The sequence below is a fragment of the Mustela nigripes genome, chromosome 11 (genome assembly GCF_022355385.1).
Source record: "Mustela nigripes isolate SB6536 chromosome 11, MUSNIG.SB6536, whole genome shotgun sequence".
Classification (NCBI taxonomy): domain Eukaryota; kingdom Metazoa; phylum Chordata; class Mammalia; order Carnivora; family Mustelidae; genus Mustela; species Mustela nigripes.
The window spans coordinates 8,524,032-8,546,125 of record NC_081567.1 but is presented as its reverse complement, the minus strand read 5'-3'; the positions used below and the strand labels follow the sequence as shown (position 1 = coordinate 8,546,125).

The window sequence follows — 22,094 nt, the reverse complement described above, 5'->3', positions numbered from 1 at the left end:
CCCCGGCCGCCGATTGGCGAGCCCCGGCGCTGAGGCCCCCGCACGTGGGGCGGGGGCGGGGGTGAATGAAGTGGAAGCGATTCCCCCGCCCCCGCGCTTACCTCCCGCGCCCTGCGCGGCCCGTCCCCCGCGGCGCCCAGTCCCGCGCCCGCCGGCTGCACGCGACCCTGCGGTCCGGCTCCCTCGGGCGCCGACCCCGCGCCGCGGACCCGCGATGGCCAAGCGCAGCTCGCTGTCCATCCGCATCGTGGAGGGGAAGAACCTGCCCGCCAAGGACATGTGAGCGCTGCCCGGGGTGGGGGCCCCAACTTTGTGGGGAGGGGCGCTGCCCCTTCCTTAAGCCTCACCTTTCTAGGGTCCACACGGCCCGCCCGCAAGTGGAGCAGCGGCGAGGGTGTGGCGAGTGTGGCCGCCGTGGGGGACTGGAAGGGAATGGGGACGGTAAGATTTGTGGCGAGCACGGGGCGGGGGTGGGGCAGGGGGACAAGGAAGGTCCGTGGACAGGGGAGCGGACGGGGGGGTCAGTAAGGGGCCTGAGCTAGCAGGGAGCCAGCGAACGGCGCTCAGGAAGGGAAGGGGCTTTAATAGGACAGGGGCTGAGCGTGGGGGGCACCTCGCAGGGAGATGTCTCGGTGAACTGCGGGAGTGTGGCTGGAAGGGGTGGGGGTGCCCCTGGGAACCGAGGGGACTTCCTCATTAGTTCCGGAACCTTAGTACCCGAGAGTGTGCACCTGAAACCAGCCCCGGGGGGCCGGGCCTGTCCCCCTGTCCCGGGGCTTCCAGCTGTGCGCAGGAGTGAGGCGTGAACCGGTAGGTCAGGAGGCTGGGACCGTGCAAAGATGGGGTGGCCGGGGAGCAGCTGTTCCTTGTGCCCTGGGCTTTATCTGAGCCCTGCGGTGGCTTTACCTCGTCACAAGGACTTAGCAAGGCAGTTCTCATCATCCCATTTTACAGATAAGGAAACCGAGGCTGGGAGACCTGAAAAGGCTGGCTCTAAATGGCAGAGGAAGGGCTTGGGTCCAGAGCTCCTAACGCCCGTGGACATCTAGGGCATTCCCTGGTCCCTGGCCAGATTTGAGGAGGTTTCCCGAGCCCCTTGTCCCAGCGCCTTTCTCAGTAGTCCCAGAGCTGAGGTTCCCCATCTCATCCCTGGCACGCTTGTATACAGCCTTAGGCAGCATCTTAGCTCTGAAGCCTCAGTTTCCCTTTCTGTAGACTGGAGGTCAAACTCCCTTAAGCACAGGGATGTTGGCTGGTTCAGTTGGTAGAGCATGGGACTTTTGGTCTCAGGGTTGTGAGTTAGAGCCCCAGGTTGGGTGTAGAGATTACTTAAAAATGAAATCTTATTTATTTATTTTTTTTAAAAGATTTTATTAATTTATTTGATAGAGAGAGACACAGCGAGAGAGGGAACACAAGCGGGGGGAGTGGGAGAGAGAGAAGCAGATTTCCAGCCGAGCAGGGAGCCCGATGCAGGGCTTGATGTGGGGCTTGATGTGGGGCTTGATCCCAGGACCCTGGGATCAGGACCTGAGCCAAAGACAGACGCTTAATGACTGAGCCACCCAGATGCCCCTGAAATCCTTAAAAACAAAACAAAACAAAAAAACCCTTAAGTACAAGGCTCTAGGTGCACTGGCCTCCTGGAGCAGGGTATGGGGGAAGGGGAGCCCAGAGGCTGCATAGGGTCCAAAGTCCACTGTCTGGAGTGCCCCCCCCATGCCCTTCCCCTGCCCCCCTAGGGTTCCTCAGCCTGCTCCTGGATGCCAAGAGGTGGCGAATGGGGCGGGGTGCAGGAGGCCAGGGCGAGGGCGTCTCTCTCACCCGGACAGTGGCCCCTGTGAGTTTGCCTGCTCACTCAAAGCCTTGAGCAGTTCTAGTTCAAGGCCCCCTGGGCCTGGTGAGGCCAGGCTCAGCAGTTGCTATGGCAATGGTTAAGGGGGGCGGGGCTGGGCAGGCCATCTCCAGGTGGGTTTCTGGTCTCGGGGCTAGGTGGGGCGGACCCCGGGAAAGCCATCTCTGCGGAGAGCCAGGCGGATGAGCTTTGAGGAGGGTCTCAGCCTCCTGGCCCAGGCTCTAAGCAGCCCCCCCCAGGCTGGCACTGCTAACTAGGTCAGCTTGGCCTCCTCTGGCTGGTGGCTGCTGGGAGGAGCAGCCCCTCCGTCTGTCACCTCCCTCCCCATCCCCGCAGGCCCTAGTGCCTGGCTCTAGGCTTTCCCTAGCCCCAGGGCAGTGAAGCTGCCAACTGGGTCTCCCTGGGAGCCAAGGTGCCAGGTTCTCGGCCCAGCCCGGGGACCCTGGGGCTCCATCCCTGGGGGGGTCGCCACTAAGTCCTGTTGGTTTAGCCTTCAGGATCTCTTTCTTTGCCCGGCCCCCTGCCTGCTGACCTCTGTCCCCTCCTGAAGCCTCTGGTCAGAGGGCTTCCTGTCATCTGGTTCCTAAATGCAGCTCTAACTCCCCCCCAGGCCCCCACATTCGAGCCCTGCCTTTGCACAGGTTTAAGGGGCTTCTGTCTTCAGACACTCCCACTCGGAGTCCTCCAGAAAACTCCTGTTCATCCTTCAGGACCCCTCTCAAACTTAGGCTCCGTTCCAGGGTTTTCCCTGTGCCCTCCAGCAGCACTGGTGCTCGTGCCCCTGTCTTGTGCCCTCCAGAGTCAGGAGCACACTCTTGGTAGCAGTTGCCACCATGCTGTGTGACCATGAAGGGTAGGAACCGTGACTCATTCGTCTTGGCATTCCAGGAGCCCTGGGGGTGCTCCTGGCCCATGGCAGAGGAGACTAAGGGCTGTGGAGGACCCTTCCGTTCAATCCTTGCATTAGTTCTACAAGGCAGATATGCTCAGTTTGCAGAAGGGGAAACTGAGGCTCAGGATGTGTAAGTCCCTTGCCAAGGCCACATAGTGTTTAGGGAGAGAAGCTGGGATTCAAACCCACTCTTACTGCTGTTGACAGGCTGAGAATCCTAGCTGGGCCGAGGCTGCAGCCTTACCACGGGCTTCAGTGGGGACTGAGCCTTGGAAATGCGACACAAACCACTTGGCTCAGGGACAGCAGGGGTTCGGAGACCCCAGGAGGCCCTCACTGGGTGTCAGAAGGCTGGGAAGGGGGCGGAGGCTGGGAAGGGGGTGCGCCTGCCTCACTGTGCCTCATCAGCCTGTCTCCTGAGCAGCCTCCCTTCCAGCCAGGACTTGCACACCTCTGAGGACGGGGATCTCACCACCTTTCCATAGTGACTCATCTTGACAGAGACCGTTCTGAGGAGGGACACATCATCACAGCTGCCATTTCCACTCATGGGCTCTTAGTTCTCTTAAGGGCACAGAGCACAGCTGTGCTCCCTGTCACTGACCGTTTTCAGAGCCCACCTGTTCCCATTCTGTTGCCATCCACTGTCTCCCATTTTTGCGTGCCTGGATCAGCCAGACAGGAGCTAAGTCTCATAATGACCGGTAACCGACTGGCTCCCACGCCCAGTGGCCCTGGGGACGGGCCGAGGACTATTTCAAGGTTTACACTGATCCTTCCCCTTCCACAGCCTGGAAACCGCCAAGGGGCTAAATATAGAGGACTTGCAAGTAGCCAGGCTGGCTTCTCCAAGAGGCTTGGGGAAGGGGAAGTGAGGCAGGGGACCAGTCCCGGGGCCTCATCAGGACAAGAGGGCACTAGGCAGGGGCACAGATCCCCGCAGCTGACCAGGGATCATGGGTGGGCCTCTGGCCTCAGCCTGCTCCTGACGCTGTCCCCTTTGCACTCTGATCCAGCCACCAGCTCCTCGTAGCCCCTGCACACCCAGCTCTGTTCCTGCCTCTGGGCCTTTGCCCACCCCGTGACCTGGCCCCGAACCCAAAGCCCAAATCTCACGGTTCATTCAGAGATTCATTCATTGAGTGAGAGCTGCACCATAGCAAAGCTAGGCTCACGGGGCTGCCAGGCCAGAAGGCAGAGGCAGGGGAGAGGAGGCCCGTCCCCAACCCCCACCCCACCCCTGCCGCACCCCGCTACTTCTCAGAGCACACGGACATCTTCCTCCTTCCCAGTTCCTTGTGCAAATATGCATGCAGCTGCTGGGGGCTGCTACCCAGCCCAGCTCTGGGAGTGCACAGGGGCCTGATTGCTAGAGGTCCAGAGTCCCCCGGATTTGGGGGGATGGGATACAAGCTGAGGTGTTCCCAAGGGGCTCTCTGGTGGAGAGGGCTCCTAAGTGACAGGGAAAGGGGTAGCAGGCAGAAAAGCAGGGAGTCTAGGGCCATGCCAACATTTATTGCACACCTGTCATGGGCGGACCCTCCCGTCAGACCGGGCACCTGGGGCAGCCACCCTGTGGGTGGCCATTCCGCGCCCCACTGCTCTGTGTGGGGAACCGAGTCCTGGCAGAATTGCACATCTGTCATGGGCGGGCCCTCCCGTCAGACCGGGCACCTGGGGCAGCCACCCTGTGGGTGGTCATTCCCCGCCCCACTGCTCTGTGTGGGGAACCGAGTCCTGGCAGACGTTTCTGGTCAGTTTCCAGTCAGGTCAGTTTCCGGTCAGCATCAGGAGGACCTTCAGAGATCGGGGCTTCCTCTGCAGGAAGAGCCCCTTTGGAGATGAGAGCTGGGGCTTTGAATTCCCCAGCCTACCACATGCAAATCATTTCCTTTTTATGGACACTGCGCCTGAAAGGCACTCCTGGAGACAGTCCTTACCCCCTTTCTTGCCTGGGACCAGCCCTAGGCCTGGCTGGGAATGTCCCCCCAACCCACCCCAGGAACCCCCTACCAACCGAGACCAGGGAGACCAGGGCACCTGAGCAGTCCCAGGTTCGTCTTCTTCTTCCTTCTTTCCCAGATGGCCAAGAGCTCGAGGCCAGCCTGTTAAATTTGTTCATTTTTCCAGCAAACACCCCCCGGGCCCCCTGTCTTGTGCCCTGTCCTAGACCCTGGGGACACAGAAGGGACCCTTCCCTCAGGTGGTGTGGGGCAGTAGTGGCAGCTGAGGACAGCGCATCGCTAGCAGTCCTGGGATGGAGGGAAAGTCAGAGGGTTTGCAGGCATCGGGCCCGCAGAGGAGACCTTACTCCCTGCCTCTGGGACGGGGCCGGGCTCTGAGAGGCTGGGGACAGCAGGAGCAAAGGCTCCAGGGAGAGAGAACAAGGCGCCCACTTGGGTGTTGAGGATGGGGTTTGTGGACCTGGCCTGGGGCTGTTTCTGTCCTCCTTGGGGCAGAGCAGGGCGTTGAGGGGAAAGGGGTGGCAGGCAGGAACGGCCTTAACCCCTCGTGCAGGGTCCTGCCTTCTGCTCACCACCAGCCTCCCAGACTGATGAGGGGTGTGGGGTACACGCTTCGAGCCCTTGGACCCCAGCCCAGGCCTGCTTGCCTCAGACTTGATCGTCCGTTCCCTGGGGTCCCCGAGGGCTGAGCTGCCTGGGAGCCCCTGGGCGCTCCGACGCTCTCCCCACCTGCCGCTGGCCGCCGGTCAGCCCCGCCCTGCCCTTGTGTCTTGCAGCACCGGCAGCAGCGACCCCTACTGCATCGTGAAGGTGGACAATGAGCCTGTCATCCGGTATGGGCCCCTCCCCCCCACCCAGCACCTGCTCCTCCCCACGCTTCCCGCTCACATCCTCCGGGTAGGGGAGGGGACAGGCTGATCCCCAGGCCGGCCCCCTGCCCTGACGCACCTGCTGGGAGGTGAGAAAATCCACCTCTGACTCCTGCTGATTACTGACCTGAACGTCCATCCAGGCCGTGGATCCAAGGGCCTCTCGCCAGCGCTGTTCCTTTCTGTGATCTTTACGGCCCTCGGAAGGGACAGGGTGATGATTAGCAACAGCGGCTGTCACTTCTGGAGTGTGGTCCGCCGGGTCCTGTGCTAAACCTTTTGCAGCCCATTTATAACTTGCAAGGAGCTTGATGTGTTATGATTAAGTTGCATTTACAGAGGAGGAACCCGGGGACTGAGAAAGGCTAACTTGCTCAGGGTCGCGTACCTCGGAGTTGGCAAAGTCAAACTGGAGCCCAAATCTGGCTGACCCCAAAGCCTGAGGCTCGTCCCCCTCTCTTATCCTGGCTCTCCCTTGGGGTTCCTGTGCCCTGAGAGATGCCCACCGTGGTTATACCCCAGAAAGGCTGCTTCAGGCAAGGGGGCCCCAGCCTGTTCCCAGAAGGGCCACTTTCCCCGGACGTGCTTTTGTCCCTGGGCTCCACGATTCTGGGCATGCTCTTTGAGGTCCTGTTCCTTTTGCGTCTCTGGCCTCGACCTTGGACTTCGTGACCAGAGCTGCCCCGCAGTTCTGCCCACCGAAGTGCCCGTTGCTGACGGCCGGCTGAGGCTGCCGGGCTCGTGGTTCTTCACCCTTGCAAATAGGACCTCAGGTTCTTCTTCCACATTCTTTGCAAACCACGATACCAAGAGGGGGGCGGGCAGGATGGCTCTGATTATCTCTGTGACAGACAGGGAAACCGAGGCCCCAGCATTCCAGTGGCCTGTCGGAGAAGTGCTTGGGGTCAAGGTGATCATTTGAGCTTCCTTCCGGGTCCTTGGCCCACCTTGGGGGTTTCGGCTCCCCAACCCCCCAGCATTCCCTGCTGAGTCCCCTGGGCTGAAGGCTCTGTCCTGGGTCTGGCTCTGGGTCAGGCTCTGCCACTGTCCTGTTCATGTGACCTGAGGCTAGCTATGGCCCCCTGTGGTCTCAGTTTCCCCAAATGGAAAATGGCCTGCTAGATGCAGCCCTGTGCCCCTCCCAGGGCAGAGGGGACGGTCAGGAGGGGACGGCTGATGGTGGGCAGTGGGGTCGAGGACAAGGAGAATCGTCAGATCCTGTGGGTGGGCCCGGGGTCTGCAGGCGGCCCCGCCAGGCACTGAGGCTCCTTTGCTGTAGGACAGCCACTGTGTGGAAGACCCTGTGTCCATTCTGGGGCGAGGAGTACCAGGTGCACCTGCCGCCCACCTTCCACGCGGTGGCCTTCTACGTCATGGATGAGGACGCCCTCAGGTGGGTGGGCCCCACCCTTCAAATGGGGGCCCCGACCCTGCCAGCTGACCCCCTGGCCCATGTCATTGCCGGGCCGGCAGGTCGCTTTGCGTCCTCTTTGTGGCCTGGAGCGGGGGTTGGGGGGGGAAGGGCTCCGGGTTTGAGCGAGCCGGGGTCTGCGGGGGCGGGGGTGTTCACAGCGCTCACACCACATCCCCCACGTGCACATGCGGGAGTAAAGGCACAGGTGTGCTGGGCTCTGCGTGGGGACGTGCGAGCTAGGGAACCCAGGACGAACTTGGCATATATGTGAGCCCGTGTGTCCGTCCGTGTGTAGCAACCTAGCACATGCCCGTGAGCGTGTCCAGAATGCAGGGCCCGCAGGAGGGTCACGGGTCCTGCTCGGATCGGCTCCTGCAAGTGACTGGAGTGTCAGCTTCTCTGCTTCCCACAGGGCCTCTGAATTGGGCGGTGGGGTGGTTGGGGGTGGGGTGGTTTCCCAGGCTCCCTGCGGAGCCCTGCCCAGCTCTGGCCCCCTCTCCATCCTCCAGTCGGGACGACGTTATCGGGAAGGTCTGCCTTACCAGGGACACCCTGGCTGCTCACCCAAAGGGTAAGATTCCTGGGAGGGAGCCCATGGCCTGCTCCTGCTTCCCCTCCCCCGGCCCCCTCCTGTCTCCCGGTACTGGTGGCCCCGTCCCTGGCCTTCCCCCAACTCAGAGATGCTTCCTCTAGGCTCCTTCACAGCCCGTGCTCAGGGAAAGCCATGTGTGCCCTCCCTAGAAGGGCCTCTGGCCCATCTCCTGCCCCCTAGCCTCAATGTCCTGGGCCCCGTTCTGTCCCCTGCTGGAAATGCATGTCCCTAGGGCAAAGAGGGGTTACCAGTGCTGGGATCTGAGGCCTCTGCAGGCACAAGAAGGAGCCTCTCCACGCTTGCGGAGGTGCGGAAACCCCTCCTGCCATCGGGCTGGCTTTTCCTGTACCCTTGGTGTCCCCTTAGCCTGGGCCCCTGGGGCGGCTCGGCCCTAAGCCTGAGCGGTCGGCCTGCAGCCAGGCTAGGCCCCTTGGATGATGGTTGGGATGCTGACACTGTTTTGAGAGCTCAGCCCTGTCCCATCCTCACTGTGGGACCTGGGGTAGCTGCTGCCTCCTCTGGGCTGGCTTCCTGGCTGCCAGTGAGGGTTCTGACCTGGAGCTCTCGGGCGGTTCAGGTTTGGCTTGTGCAGCCCCTGTGACTCCTCCCGGGCCTTCCCGGCACACACCTGCTCCTGTCTGTGAGGCCGGGGCGGGCATGCGGGGGTGGGGGACTTTGCTGACTCATGGAGACTCTCGGGCCCCTGCCAGGCCCACAGGCCTCTCCTGCCCACGGCCCCCACAGGCCCCTCGGGGTCCAGTGGCCCAGGGGATGCTGGGCCCTTAATGCTTCCCCACCTGCGCTCGGCCCCTCCTCCAGCAGCCCCAGACAAGAGCTGCTGTTTTATGATGGAGAAACTGAGGCCAGAGAAAGCGGTTCTATCACAAGTTAGGTTCGGGGGCAGAGGGCACGAGAGGAAGGACACAGGGGTCGCTGGACTTGGGTTCACATCAAGCTTCTTCCAAGAGCCGCTGCTCAGCTTCTGAGACTGTGTCCCCATCTGTCCCCGGGGACGATGGCCCCTGCCCCCTGGAGCTGGAGAGGACCCTGAGCAGCCAGTGCAGGGGCGCCATGGCGCCCGGCAGGGCTGAGCCGTGGGTCCCACAGGTTTCAGCGGCTGGGCCCACCTGACGGAGGTGGACCCTGACGAGGAGGTGCAAGGCGAGATCCACCTGCGCCTTGAGGTGGTCCCGGGGACGCCGGCGGGTCGGCTGCGCTGTTCTGTGCTGGAGGCCAGGTGAGACGGGAGAGGCCCCTGCGGGCCAGCGGGCTGGGGAGGTTGCCTGACCTCAAGGCGTTTCCTGGGTGACCCGGCCGAGGACGCCATGTCTCTTAAGGGACAGGGTGATCTTCTAATGGTGGGACTTCGGGCATCGTAAGGCAGGGGAGAGGGGACCCCAAGCTCTGCGCGTGCAGCCTGCGTGCCAAGCCTGGGCTTCCCCTGGGGTTTAACTACAGTATGAACTTGGCCTGGTGTGTGTGTGTGTGTGTGTGTGTGTGTGTGTGTGTTGCGGGGGGGGGGTGCGGTCCTCTCCAGGTGTGTGTGTGTGTGTGTTGCGGGGGTGGGGTGCAGTCCTCTCCAGGAGGAACAGTGACTTGGGCAGAAAGGTGGGCCTGAGTCACCTACGACAGGCCTCCCTCCCCTCCCCATCCGCGGTATTTTTAGCTGCGGGCTCCCCTCCTGTCGGGGCCTGAGTGTGAGTCACACGTGCTCCCTGAGGAGCTTCTTCCCTTGTGGCTCCGGGCCACCTCCACAGGGTCCCTTGGCTGCCTCTGGGGTGGGAGGGCAGGGCCGGGCCAGTGCCCGTGGGGGAGCCGGTCCCCGCAGGGGTGAGGGGGTGAGGGCTGTCAGCTTGCAGAGGGAGCAGGGCCGGGGGAAGATCTCTCTCCGGCAAGTGGGGACGGTGGCTCCCCGGCCGGATTCCCTGTCCTGGGGCTGGAGTGGGGATGAGGAGGCAGCGGGAGAATGTGCACTTGGGCAGGGGCCGATCACACCCTCACACCCGGCCATTCCCGCCCTCGGGCTCACACGCATGTGCTGCCGTGCTGCCGACACTCCTGGGGATGCGGGGGCTGGCCCAGCCTGGCCTCCAGTCAGCAGGGGCCTGGACGGGAGGAGCCGTCTGTCCAGACCTCTGTGCAGAGCATGGGCGGGGGGGGGGGTCTCGGCCCCCACCGCCCCGCCCCTCCCCCGCTCAGACCCCACTGGCATTCCGGGAGGCCCGAGAAGCTGTCTGTGCAGAAAGAACGTTTCTTCTCATCTTTCTGGGCAGATTCTCAAGTTCATGTCCTGGAATTCTCTTGGCTCTGAGGAGGCAGGAAAAGCCGGCACGGGAGGCTTTAAACTAAAAATACGGAGAAGAGCAGAAAACAGTATTTACAGTAAAAAGAAGAGGGGCGGGCTTTGCTGTTGCCCCACAAAGGGCTCCGAGCGGGGTGCTGGGGTGCTGTGAGCGGATTTGGGCTTTGCAGAGTATTGGCAGGATGACCTGGCAGGGCTGCTCCCCAAGACCCACCTCCCCCACTGTGGGGCAGGCCTTCTAGAAGCCCGTGATCTCAGTCGTGGGGGTTATCTTCTATACTCCGCAAAGGGGAAACCGAGGCTTGGAGAGATGGCCCCGGCTCAGGGCTGCGCTGGCAATCGGGGAGCCGGGTGGGGGACACAGCCCAGGCTGTTCTACGGTGTACTTGCCTCCCTGCTCCCCAGAGCAGACGATAAGCTCACAGCCCGCCTGCGGCTGTCAACCCAGAGGAGCCATGGTGGGGGGCCTGGTCTTCTGTGGGTGCCCCGTAGAGGCCTGTGGGGGGAACACTGGGGGAATCAGTGTCCCGGGGAGAGGCGCTGGGCACAGATGAGCCCAGCCTGGGGGTGACCCCACAGCGGTCAGGTGACAGTCTGGGGACAGAGTGTGAGAAGTGGATGCCCTGCTTCCCTCCCAGGGACCTGGCCCCCAAGGACCGGAACGGTGCATCTGACCCCTTCGTCCGAGTGCGCTACAACGGCCGGACACAGGAGACCTCGGTGAGGGGGCTGAGGGGGGCGGGGAGCCCTCATCAGTTGGGCGGTCAGGCTGGGACTGTGGTCTCACAGAAGACATTTAAGAAAGGCCGGGTGACCCTGGGGCATAGCAGGTCCCCGCTCTTCTGTCACCAACCCCTACAGCCGCAGCTGCCTTTCACTCCTGGCCTCCTGGCCCAAGACAGCCGGTGTGGGGTTCAGCTGCACCGTCCGATAGCTCCCCCGGCATTGTTCTGCCCCAGGAAACAGCCAGGGTGGTGGGCGCAGCCCTGGGGTGGGCCAGGGGTGGAGGCCTGGTTTCTCAGTGCAGTCTGCTGCTACCTTTGTGCTGTGTGGCCTTGGACAAGTACCTTGCCCACTCTGGGCCTCCATTCCCCCTTGAGAAATGAGCAGGGGTTTGGACAGGAAGGTTACACCTCTGCTGTTGCAAGGCCCCTGCAGGGATCCCAAGTGGGGTGTTTGGGGCGGCTGTACCCTTGGTTGGGCCTTGCTTTGGGGACCCCCTTGGGGTCAGCCCACCTCTACTTGCCCCGTTCTGGACAGATTGTGAAGAAATCATGCTACCCACGCTGGAATGAGACATTTGAGTTCGATCTGGAAGAGGGGGCCGCGGAGGCGGTGTGTGTGGAAGCCTGGGACTGGGACCTTGTCAGCCGGAATGACTTCTTGGGCAGAGTGAGTGCCCCACTCCTTCGGGCTGCACCTGCCTCCATTCCGGCACCACCCCCAGTCTCCCCCTGCCCCCCACTGCCCCGGAGGGGCACTCCCCAGAACCAGCCACTGGTGATCGGGGACCCCGAGGAGGGACTCCCCCCAAAGGAACAGTAGTTGACTCTGCCTTACTCCCCAGGTGGTGTTCAATGTCCAGAGACTGTGGGCGGCCCAGCAGGAGGAGGGCTGGTTCCGGCTGCAGCCCGACCAGTCCAAGAGTCGGCGGGGAGAGTGAGTGCCTGGGCTTGGCCGCGGGGCTGGTGGGCTCTGGGCCCCAGGGGGCTTGCGGGGGTGCGGGGAGAGTTGACAATTGGCTCCAGCAGGCAGTCGGGGGCAGACCCCAGCCCTCAGGGCCAGACTCTGTTATCCTGACCAGTACTGCCGCCTGGCCCTTCTCACAGCCTTGGACTTGGCCCTGTCCTCTAAGCTCCAAGGCACTACGGGTCTCCTGCTTTCTACCTTCTGGCAGATTCTGGAACAGGCCATCAGACTTTTTCCCTTTAAGGCTTTCCCAGCAGACCTCATACCAGGGTTCAAGTCCCCAGAGCTCTGACCCTCCCTCAGATTTTCCAGGAATGAGGTTGCCAGATAAAATATAGGATGTCCACGTAAAGCTGAATTTCAGGCAAACAGTGAATCATTTTTCCGTGTGGTACTTCCATGCGGTGTCGGAGACAGACTTAGGCTAAAGATACTCAAACTTCACTGGGCGTCTTGTAGTTTTATTTTGGTTAAATTTGGCAACCTATCAAGGAAGCTCTCTGGCTTCCTTGCCCACCACTCAACCGGGAAGTGGAAGGTCAGCAGTGTCCCCCACTGTGGGTGGTTCAGCTCCGTCTCTCTGCAGAAAGTCCCACACACCCCCCCCCATCCCTACCATGGACAGGGCGGGGGCAGATGGCTGTGTCCAGCCGCAAGGCATGTCCAGAGAACCTGCCCAGGGCTGTTTGGAGGGCTTCTGGGGATGAGGCCGTGCTGAGCAGCAAACTTAGTGAACTGCACTGTGCTTCTGGAAGGGGGGTGCTGAGAGACTGCTAAGGCTTGGTCAGCACCCCCAACAGGAGGGACCCACCAGGAGGGATCCGAGCAGGGGAGCTTGGCAGTTAGATCTGTTATGGCAAGTTCTCCAGCCTGCTCAAGCTTCAGTTGCCCCGGCAGGTTGTTAAAACCGTCGGGGACTTGCTTCCAGCTTAAAGCGTGTACACGAAGGAGCTGTTCTCTTAGAGTTTACAGATCTGAGGCTGGGCAGCCCAGCCTGTTTGCATGGGTCAAGCTCGGAGTCCAAGGGGTCTAGAGGGGGCAGGGAGCCAGCTGGTGGAGATGGCTGGAGGCAGGAAGGGCTTGCCCAGCAGGGAAGGAAAGCAGCTTGGGGGGGGGGGGGGAAAGGGGGGCGGGGCGGGGCGGGGGGGGGGCAGGTGGAGGGTACGAGCCGAGAGACAGGCTGGCCCAGAGAAGGGAATATGGAGCCAGCGGGGAGGGGCCCGGCGCAGGCGGCCTGGGTCCCTGGTGGAGAGGTCACAGGCTGCCCGTTCCAGGGGCAGCCTGGGCTCCTTGCAGCTGGAGGTGCGGCTGCGGGACGAGACGGTACTGCCCTCCGGCTGCTACCAGCCCCTGGTGCGGCTGCTGTGCCGTGAGGTGAAGCTGGGCACCCAGGTGAGGGGGCCCCGGGGGAAGGTGGGAGGGGCCGGGGCCAGCAGGCCAGTCCTCCCTGTCCTATACCCGCTCTGAAGAGCAAAGCTCTCGGTTCTCAGGACGGTAAGGAACTAGCGAGTACCCAGGGCCCCTTGCCAACCCTTGGGAAAGCATCCCTCCTTCCCCGTGGTCCTCTGAGGTCCTCAGAGTGAAGGGTTTGGGTTCCCCTGTGGGTCCTCCAACCCTGTCTCTCCTTGCTGCTTCCTGCAGGGCCCAGGGCAGCTGATACCTCTTATAGAGGAGACAACGAGCACAGAGTGCCGCCAGGAGGTGGCCACCAACCTGCTCAAGCTCTTCCTGGGGCAGGGACTGGCCAAAGACTTCCTGGACCTGCTCTTCCAGCTGGAGCTGGGTCGCACGAGTGAGGCCTGGGAGGGGGAGGCCTGTCTGAGGGTGTGGTGGAGAGGGCAGGCGGGAGCCAAGGACTCCAGAGATGCTGAGAGCAGAGAAATCTGGGAAGGCTTCCTGTAGGAAGCTGCTGGGTCCAATTAGGAGGCAAAGGAATGAGCAAAAGGCATAGGTGGGGCAGTGTGCTGGGAGGGGCCAAGGAAGGTCCTTACAGAGGGGCCAGCTTAGGGCCCCCAGCCCCGTGGTCCTCCCTTCCCCAACCCGTACCCACTGGAACCTCTGCTCACAGGTGAGGCTAACACCCTGTTCCGGAGCAACTCTCTTGCCTCAAAGTCCATGGAGTCTTTTCTGAAGGTGAGGTTGAGTGGTATACATCTTTGTTGCCTAGATGAAGAGACCGAGGTTCAGAAGGGCCAAGAGATAAAGAAGTTCATGCATCCACTCGCGTGTTCATTCGCGCAGCTGCGGTTGGTCTCGCTGTCCCCTTTGTGGGCCTGGCTCTACCCTGAGCGGACACAGCAGGCAGATGGCGCATAAGGGGGGGGGTGTGCAGCTGCAGGGAGACGGCCAGGGAGCTGGAGGCGGGAGGTGGGACCAATGCCACCCGCCCTGGCCCCCAGGTGGTGGGGATGCGGTATCTGCACGGCGTCCTGGGCCCCATCATCGACAGGGTGTTTGAGGAGAAGAAGTACGTGGAGCTGGACCCCAGCAAAGTGGAGGTCAAGGACGTAGGGTGAGGCCGGATGTGATCCCCGGGGGCGGGGGCGGGGGCGGCGGTGCCAGGCCCTCTTTGCAAGTGGATGTTTTGGCTCCTCTGCCCGGGTCTACTTTCCGTCGCTCTGCCTACCTGTGCGTTGCCTTTGTCCCCGCTTCTGCTGACGCCTTATTGCGCCTGTCTCCGGGAGCCCCCGCGAGAGTCCCGTGCAGGGGCGCTGACCTCCATCCTCTCTGCGGGATCCACTCAGGTGCTCCGGGCTGCACCGCCCACAGACCGAGGCCGACGTGCTGGAGCAGAGCGCGCAGACGCTGCGCATCCACCTGGGGGCGCTGCTGAGCGCGCTCAGCCGCTCCGTTCGCGCCTGCCCCGCCGTGGTCCGCGCCACCTTCCGGCAGCTTTTCCGGCGCGTGCGCGAGCGCTTCCCCGGCGCCCAGCACGAGGTGCGCCCCCTGCCGGTGGGGCCGGGCGGAGGGAAGGAAGCGGCGTTGGGGGGGTTGGTTAGAACCGCAGGCGGGGTGGGGGTGGGGCAGGGGGACAGGCAGAGGCCGGGACAGCCCCGAAGGCCCGCGGGCAGCCCAGCCCCCGCTCTCCCGCGCCCCCCAGAACGTGCCGTTCATCGCCGTCACCAGCTTCCTGTGCCTGCGCTTCTTGTCTCCCGCCATCATGGCGCCCAAGCTCTTCCACCTGCGGGAGCGGCACGCGGACGCGCGCACCAGCCGCACGCTGCTGCTGCTGGCCAAGGTGGGTGCCCGCGGGGCCCGGCCCGCACGGCACCGTGTCCCCGACTGGCTCCCGGGTCGCCCGTGGCACCGCACTTGACCCTGGACAACGCTTTCTCGTGGTCACCCGAGTCCATGGACAAGGAAGCGAGTCCCTGCGGGGAAGGAGATTCGGGCCCGGAGCCTGTGTGTGTGAACGCGGGCCCTTTGGCCCCCAGATCAGCCTCTTATTCCCAGGCGGCCCTTAGCTGCCTGCCGCCAGGCTGGGACCGGCGAACCCAGGGGAGCAGTCTTCTCCTAAACTTGCCGAGCAAGGCCAGCGGGTTGGTCTCAAGTAGCCTCAACCGTCCGGTCCCGAAAGGCCTCGCACTCCGGGATCGGATCAGCCCCGAGCCGCAGGGCGGATGGACCGGGCCCGTGAGCAGAGCTTGTGCCGCTGCTGCCTCGGGTTCTCCTACGCGAGTGGCCATCGATTTGGTGGCGGGGTGGGGGAGGTTGCAGCGTGGGGGGGTTTGACCCAGCAGAGCCTGGCCCTTGCTGCCGTCCCCTGCAGGCGGTCCAGAACGTGGGCAACATGGACACGCCGGCTTCCAGAGCCAAGGAGGCTTGGATGGAGCCGCTGCAGCCCACCGTGCGCCAGGGCGTGGCTCAGCTGAAGGACTTCATCACGAAACTGGTGGACATCGGGGAGAAGGAGGGTGAGCACTCCCGCTTTGCCCCGCCCCTGCCCAGGGGCCCCACCCACACTGGCCCCGCCCACAGCCCCGCCCACAGCCTCCCTGTCCAGTTTGCTCTGTCCTCTGGCCCAGGTCCCCACCTATCTTATCTCTGTGGCTCTTGGGTCTCACCCACAGCCTCTCCATCACGCTTGCATGGCCTTGACCATCTGCTGCCTGTGCCCCTCCCCTCGAGTCTCCGGCCACCCCCCCACTACATCCCTGGGCTCACATTTTATCCCCCTCCCCGGCCCCGCAGAGCTGGACCTGCAGCGGACCCTGAGTTTGCAGGCTCCGCCGGTGAAGGAGGGGCCGCTCTTCATCCACAGGACCAAGGGCAAGGGCCACCTCATGTCCTCCTTCAAGAAACTCCACTTTTCCCTCACCACCGAGGCCCTCAGCTTCGCCAAGACGCCCAGCTCTAAGGTGGGTGAGGAAGTAGGCGGCCAAGTGGGGATTTGAGGGGTTTATAACAGCTAGGAAGTTCCGGTGCTCTGTGGTCACTGGGTCACTCACAGAGTCACTGGGGTCACTTACAGAGCCGGGTCCCTGATGCTAACTCCCCAGGCTGTAGAAGGGGAGACTCAGGCCCAGAACTGGGACATAGAGTGGCCCCGGCTTGGACCCTGAGTCTCCCTGTCTCGGCCCACTCCAGAAAAGTGCCCTCATCAAGCTAGCCAACATCCGGGCAGCGGAGAAGGTGGAGGAGAAGAGCTTCGGCAGCTCGCATGTCATGCAGGTCATCTACGAGGACGATGCGGGCAAGGCCCAGACCATGTACCTGCAGTGCAAGGTGGGGGCCGTGGGGGGGCACTCGGGGAGGGCTGCTGGAGGAATGGCCGCTGGGGGGGGGGGGCGCAGCTAGAAGGAGGCCCCGGTGAGCCTACTGCCCCCTGTCACTTGTATCAGGCCCAGCAGGTGTGAGATCTGATGTGTGTGTGTGTGTGTGTCCTGGGCTCTGGGGGTCCTGGGGCCCTGTGCCCATGGCTTTCCCTGGGCCTAAGCACCCACATCTAGGTCTGCGTGGTCTGGTATAGGACGTGTACGTTCCCGTCAATCGGAGCATCACACATTGTGCATGTTTGTGAGACACTGGTTTTGTGAGTACCTTTGTTGGTGCCTGTGTGTTTGCGGTGCGACCCAACACGCAGTCGTCATGTTTGTGCAGGCGTGTGGCTCTGGGTGCATGCTGTCCAAGTCTCGTCTCTTTATGCATTAGCTCACCCATTCATCTGAGAAGTATTCGCAGAGCGTCCACAAGGCTCCAGGCGCGGGTTGTGGAGGGGCGGGTTCAGCAGCAGGTGAAACTGCCCTGCCCTCCTGGGGCTGTCTCCCAGGGAGGCGGACGGACTGCTAGGTCAATATTTCACATGTCAGATGGTGGCAGCGCCTTGAAGGGCACAGAGGAGACTAAGGGGGAGAGGGAGGGAACCGAGTAGCATTCATTAGGGGGTTACTGCTCTTTCAAGTGTGGGTGGGAGGGCCTCTGGCAGATGGCCTCTGAGCAGGGGCATCGTGAAGGGGAAAACGTCTAGGGGCAGCACACGGGGAGCAAGAAGGAAGGCTGAAATCAGAGGGGTTTGGCTTGTCCCCGGCAGGGACTGTCCAGAGCCACAGGGTAAAATGGTGGCTACCTGTACGGTTGGCAAGGTTGTACACTGCTCAAGGCACGGCCGTCGGGGGCAGTGGCAGCTGACGTCCAGCTGCTGCTCTGCTCATCAGGCCATGTGCCGGGGAGCTCCAGGAAGGGAGGGCGGGCTTCCTGGAGAAGGTGACCGCTGACGTCCCCCCATGTCCCTGCAGTGCGTGAATGAGCTGAACCAGTGGCTGTCTGCGCTGCGGAAGGTGAGCATCAGCAACCCCGGCCTGCTGGGCTCCTACCACCCTGGCGTCTTCCGTGGGGACAAGTGGAGCTGTTGCCACCAGAAGGACAAGTCAGGTGGGAGCGGAGGCCTGGGTTCCCCTACACGGCATCTGGGCACCCTGGCCGGGACACGGGGCTTCCAAGCCCTGGCTGGCTGGCCCGGCTAGGGAGGCCACCTATGCACCTGGGGGAAGTCATTGGTGGCAGGTCAGTCCCTGCAGGGGTTCTGGGCGGGAAGGGTTCCAGAATGGGAGTTTGGGAAATGCTGCTTGGTGTGGGTGCCGCGCATGGGTTCATCGAAGGCTCTGAGGAGGCCTGGAAACGAGCTGGAGTGCCATCCGTCATGCTATGTAACACAGCACTACCTCGCTCACATGACAGGGACTCTCTGTTGCCCAGGGAGGGAGGTGTCTGTGAACCAGGGTTTTGAGGGACACACCGTAGGGACTCCTTGCTGCCGAGGGCACAGGAGGGCCCCTGAGCTTCACGTTCCCACCTGGAGGCCTGATGCTGGAGCTGCGGGGGTGGGGGCGGTCCCCGGGCACCAGAGGGACGGCTGAGACAAGCTGCTGCTAGAACTTTCCGTGATGGTGGCTGTGGTGCCCAGAACTGTGCGTGTGCTTGTCGCGAACAGGTGTGGGCAGACTTAAAGTGTGGCCAGTGTGGCCCAGGAGCTGAGACTTAAGTTTGTTTTAATTTATGTAATTTTAATGATTCTGCATTTAAGTGGCATTATGTCATCAGCTGGCTTCCTGTGGGACAGCTCAGTTAGGACCTTCCTTCTCTTACCTTCATCGGCTTTACAAAACTCTTGTTCCCTGGTCTCGGAAGAGACTCGGCCCCCGGAGCCTGCTACACGGGGAGTCCCTGGGAAGCCGCCGCACCTGCTGCAGCCCGGCCCCGGGTCTGGGAGGGGACAGCAGCTGCGCTGTACACCAGTGTCGCTGCTTGGGTGACCTGACCCGCAGCCACTGGCTTTGACCTTGGTGGCGATGGCCTTTGTTATTGGCTGGGGGCACTCCCTAGGGCACTAGGAGGCAGGGTCCGGTAACCCATTCTATGGAGGAGAAACCGGAGGCTTCACGGGGTGGGGGCAGTGCCTCTGCCAAGGTCATAATGCCAGCTCATTCCAGCTTCCGTCCCCATGGCCTTACGGTCCCAGGCCTCTCCCTTCCTTCCAGGCCAGCAGCCACCGGGAAAGCTGTCCAGCCCCCCGGGCTGTCTCCTGTGCGGCCCCCGTGCTCGGCCGTCGTGCATCTCTGGGCTTGGGGGCTGCACCCGACAGAGATGAGATGTTGCCCTCCTGGGGCCCCTGAGCCCATTCCTGTCCCTCTGCAGGCCGCAGTGTCCCCACGTACGCTGCCACGAGGTTGGATGTAAGCTCTCACGGGGCCTGCCTGCAACCCTGCCCTCTTTGTGCCCCCAGATCTGGGCTGCGACAAGACCCGGTCGCGGGTGACCCTCCAGGAGTGGAATGACCCTCTGGACCATGACCTGGAGGCCCAGCTCATTTACCGGCACCTGCTGGGCGTGGAGGCCGCACTGCGGTGAGGAGGCCTGTGTGGCCCCGGGGAGTGTGGCGGGAGAGGGCGGGAGCTGGGCCGAGAGGCTGGTCTCCGGCTGCACATCAGGCCTGGCCGCTTCCTGCCCGTGACCCCTGCACCAGGGGAGGGGCACTCGGGTCTCCGCGGCAGGAGGCAGGCTCACCTGAGGACGAAGGCTCAAGGATACAGAAGCCCCGGGTCACTGCCACGGCCGTGTCCGGCCTTGGGCTGACCCAGCCTCCCAGCCCGTCCGGCCGTCCCGTTGCGCCCTGGGAGCACAGGGATTGCCCCCAGCCAGCTGCTTAATGCCTGGTCTCGGCCCTGGCTCCCGCTCAGAAACAACCAGAATGCCTGCGGCCTCCCCCACGGATTCAGAATTTCTGGAGGTGCAGTGCTGTGTGGGCTCACCTCCGAGCAGCCCCCTGCTTCTCTGAGCCCGCTGGGATCGGGGCGGTTTTCTGTCGCCACCCCCATGCTTGCATCCTGGAGGGGTGGTGGCTGTTGTCCTTGTTCCTCGTCAGCTTTTCCAGGGTGTTATCTCGTCCTCAGAAACCCTTCTGGGGCTCAGGGGGTCAGACGAGAACCACGCACTCCCCTGGGAGCCGCAGTCTCCAGTAGCTTCCAGGTCACTCCTGTCACCCCTCTCCACCCCTTGTCTGGCCCCCTGGCTCGGGGACGTCATCCTCCACCTACCAGATACAGCCACCACCCTGTCTGCTCTGTTCTGGGGACCCACAGTCGTGTCCCCCATTTAAGCCAGGAAGCGGCGGAGCAAAGACTCGAACCCAGGCCACCTTGGGTTCAAGTGGTTCGCGCCACGGGACCAGTGCCGTGGGCCTGACCACAGCCCCCTGCCTTGAGAGCCTCCGCACTTGTGGAACCGCTTGGCCACCTTTCCTCTCGTTCGGCCTCACCTCCTTGCCGTCCCGCAGCGTCTGGCCCGGCCCTTCTGCGCCACCGGCTCCTCTGGTCCCCGGACGCAGTGGCCTGGGGCTGTAACGGATCACTGGACGCCGGGCTGGGAATGACCCAGATGTCTTCTCCTGCAGTCAGGGTTGAGTTAGCAAATGAGCGGAGCGAGTCAGGGACCGACCCCACAGCCTAGAAGGCATCTGAGGGAGGAGGAGCGTGTTAGATCTCAGCAGAGGGACACAGCCCTTCCCAAACAGATCAGGGAGACCGTCCAAAGGACCAAGCCAGTGGGATTCCTAAGTAAGGAGCTTCAAGCCTGGGGTCCCCGTGGCTGCTGGTTCTCCCTCCACGGAAGCTCCCAGGATTGTACGTCAGAGGGCTCGGCAATCTCCGGTGAACCCTGGTTAGGAATCGTGCTTAAATTGTCATTGTCTCCTACTCCCCTAAGAAGGAAAGTCGTTTCACGGCCAGTTAATCCTGGGGACTTTCAGGCCCTTTTCCCCAGGGTCCTCTGAAACAGGAGTGATGTGGTTGGAACTTGGTTTCCACAGTGCCTTCCGCCGGCCCGCCACTGCGGAGGTGGGGAGACCCGAGGAGGCTGGCGGACGGCAGGAGGCAGGTGGCCAGGGGACCACGACCTGGGCCCCTGTTACTTCCCCCCAGGTTGAAGGGGTCAGCTCCTCCCTCCCAGAATCCCTTCCGCTCAGGAGGCCCACATGGGGCCCCGCGGCCTTCCTGGCAAGGGCTCCACGAGCTCTGCCCTCCCTGCAGGGAGAAGCGCCGGGAGCTGAGTGCGGGCACGGAGGCAGGCTCTGCGCGCACCGGCCCGGGGGAAGGTAGGTCCCTCCCAGCTGGGCTCCCACAGTGGCCTGAGCTCTGTTTTGGGGTGCTGTGGATGGGGCCGCACCCCCCAGGAGCTCTGGCCCTGACTGCTCTGCCCTCATTGTGCCTCTGCCTCCAGCCCCCGAGGACGCGCTGGCCCAGCTTCTGCAGGTGCTGCGGGACCTCCAGGAGGCCCACCGCTCTGGCTCGGCCGGCCCGCCGCCCTCGGAGCCCCGCCACCCCGGGCCACTGCAGACGTGAGGCCTGCCCCCCCCCCAACCCGTGCCCTCGCCGAGCCCCCTGCCAGGTGCTTGGAGACCCCCGGTGCGCTTTCGGCTCTTCACTCCCACTCCTGGGGGAGCAGGGCTTAGGGCTGTCGTGGGCTGGGTGAGTTGGGGGTCCAGAAGGCCCGTCGTTGACTGCCCGAAGTCTCTAGGGGACTTGGCACACTCTTGCTCTTCTGTGAAGCCTAGCTGCTCCCCACAGCTCTTGTGGGCGCCACTGGCGCTAGCCCAGACTCTCCAGGGACCCTCCCTCCTGCCCAGGGCAGACCTGGCAAGAAACCACCCCTAGGATGGGCCGAGCCCAGGGGAACTGATGCTTCTTGGACCCAGAGAGGTGGGAGGGAACACGGAGCGCAGGCGCCCAGGCCTTGACCTCAGCATCCCCTAGCTCCTGGCCGCCTCGCCCCCTCTCCCCTCCAGCCACTGGCTGGGCGCCCTGGGAGAGCTTCGCCGGTGCTCTGTTGCTGACAATAAACCTGCTGTGACTGCTGGGCTCTGGGGTCTTGTGATGGGGTCGGTGGAGGGCCTGGGCCTGGGGACTCCCGTGGCTCCTTGGGGGTGACCAAGGACCAGCACTGCTGCCTTGGCCTTTGTGTGTCCTGTCTGCCCACCCCCCCACGTCACAGGGGGACTCATTTCTCCCCCCACCTGCTGTCCCCACCATAACCCTGGGTCCCACTGCTCCATCCCTCACAGGGTAGAGCCTGAACGTGCCTCACCTTCTCTTCCTGGCTGTGGGGCTGCTGAGTCTGCGCCGCCCCTCCCCCATCACCAACACCCTGTTCTCTGGCTCCTTCTTCAGAGCCTCACACAAGCCCTCCTTGGGTTTCCAGGACCTTGTGGTCAGGAAGTACAGACCCCAGGGTCTACTGCGCCCTAGTACAGAACATGAAGGGGCAGAGAGGCGTGCCTTTATGGGGCTGCCGCCGGACCTGGGATGGGGATGCGCACACAGCCACCCTGGCGACACCTTCCACCCTCTCCTCCAGAAGGGTCCTGGCGTGGGGTGGCCACTGCAGCCTGAAGAGGGGTTACAGCAAGTGCCTGGCACTGTCCCTGCTGTCCGTGTACCCCCCGCTGCCCCCTTGGGTTCTACCAGGCAGAGAGTGAGGCCCCCTCCCCCCAGCCAGCCCAGTTAATAGCTTCCTTGGCCCAGACT

General features: G+C 63.1%; 1 protein-coding gene across 4 annotated transcripts; it reads left to right on the top strand.

Annotated features, from left to right (window-relative positions):
• The first annotated feature begins 120 nt into the window (after nt 1–120).
• LOC132026597 (ras GTPase-activating protein 4) lies at nt 121–21,427 on the top strand. 4 transcript variants are annotated; one of them, XM_059414638.1, is made up of 21 exons: nt 121–279; nt 5,488–5,544; nt 6,860–6,973; nt 7,504–7,565; nt 8,694–8,823; nt 10,527–10,608; nt 11,149–11,280; nt 11,456–11,547; nt 12,852–12,969; nt 13,219–13,369; nt 13,646–13,710; nt 13,977–14,089; nt 14,322–14,514; nt 14,678–14,815; nt 15,347–15,491; nt 15,769–15,935; nt 16,165–16,302; nt 17,313–17,448; nt 18,800–18,920; nt 20,601–20,665; nt 20,791–21,427. In XM_059414638.1, the coding sequence occupies exons 1-21, from the start codon at nt 215–217 to the stop codon at nt 20,910–20,912; spliced, it is 2,406 nt and encodes an 801-aa protein (XP_059270621.1). In that variant the 5' UTR covers nt 121–214; the 3' UTR covers nt 20,913–21,427. The 4 variants fall into 4 exon arrangements, with proteins under 4 accessions (XP_059270621.1, XP_059270622.1, XP_059270624.1 ...); XM_059414639.1 differs by having other exon boundaries at nt 188–279; nt 6,865–6,973; XM_059414641.1 differs by lacking the exon at nt 121–279 and adding an exon at nt 375–441 and having other exon boundaries at nt 6,865–6,973.
• Nucleotides 21,428–22,094: the final 667 nt, after the last annotated feature.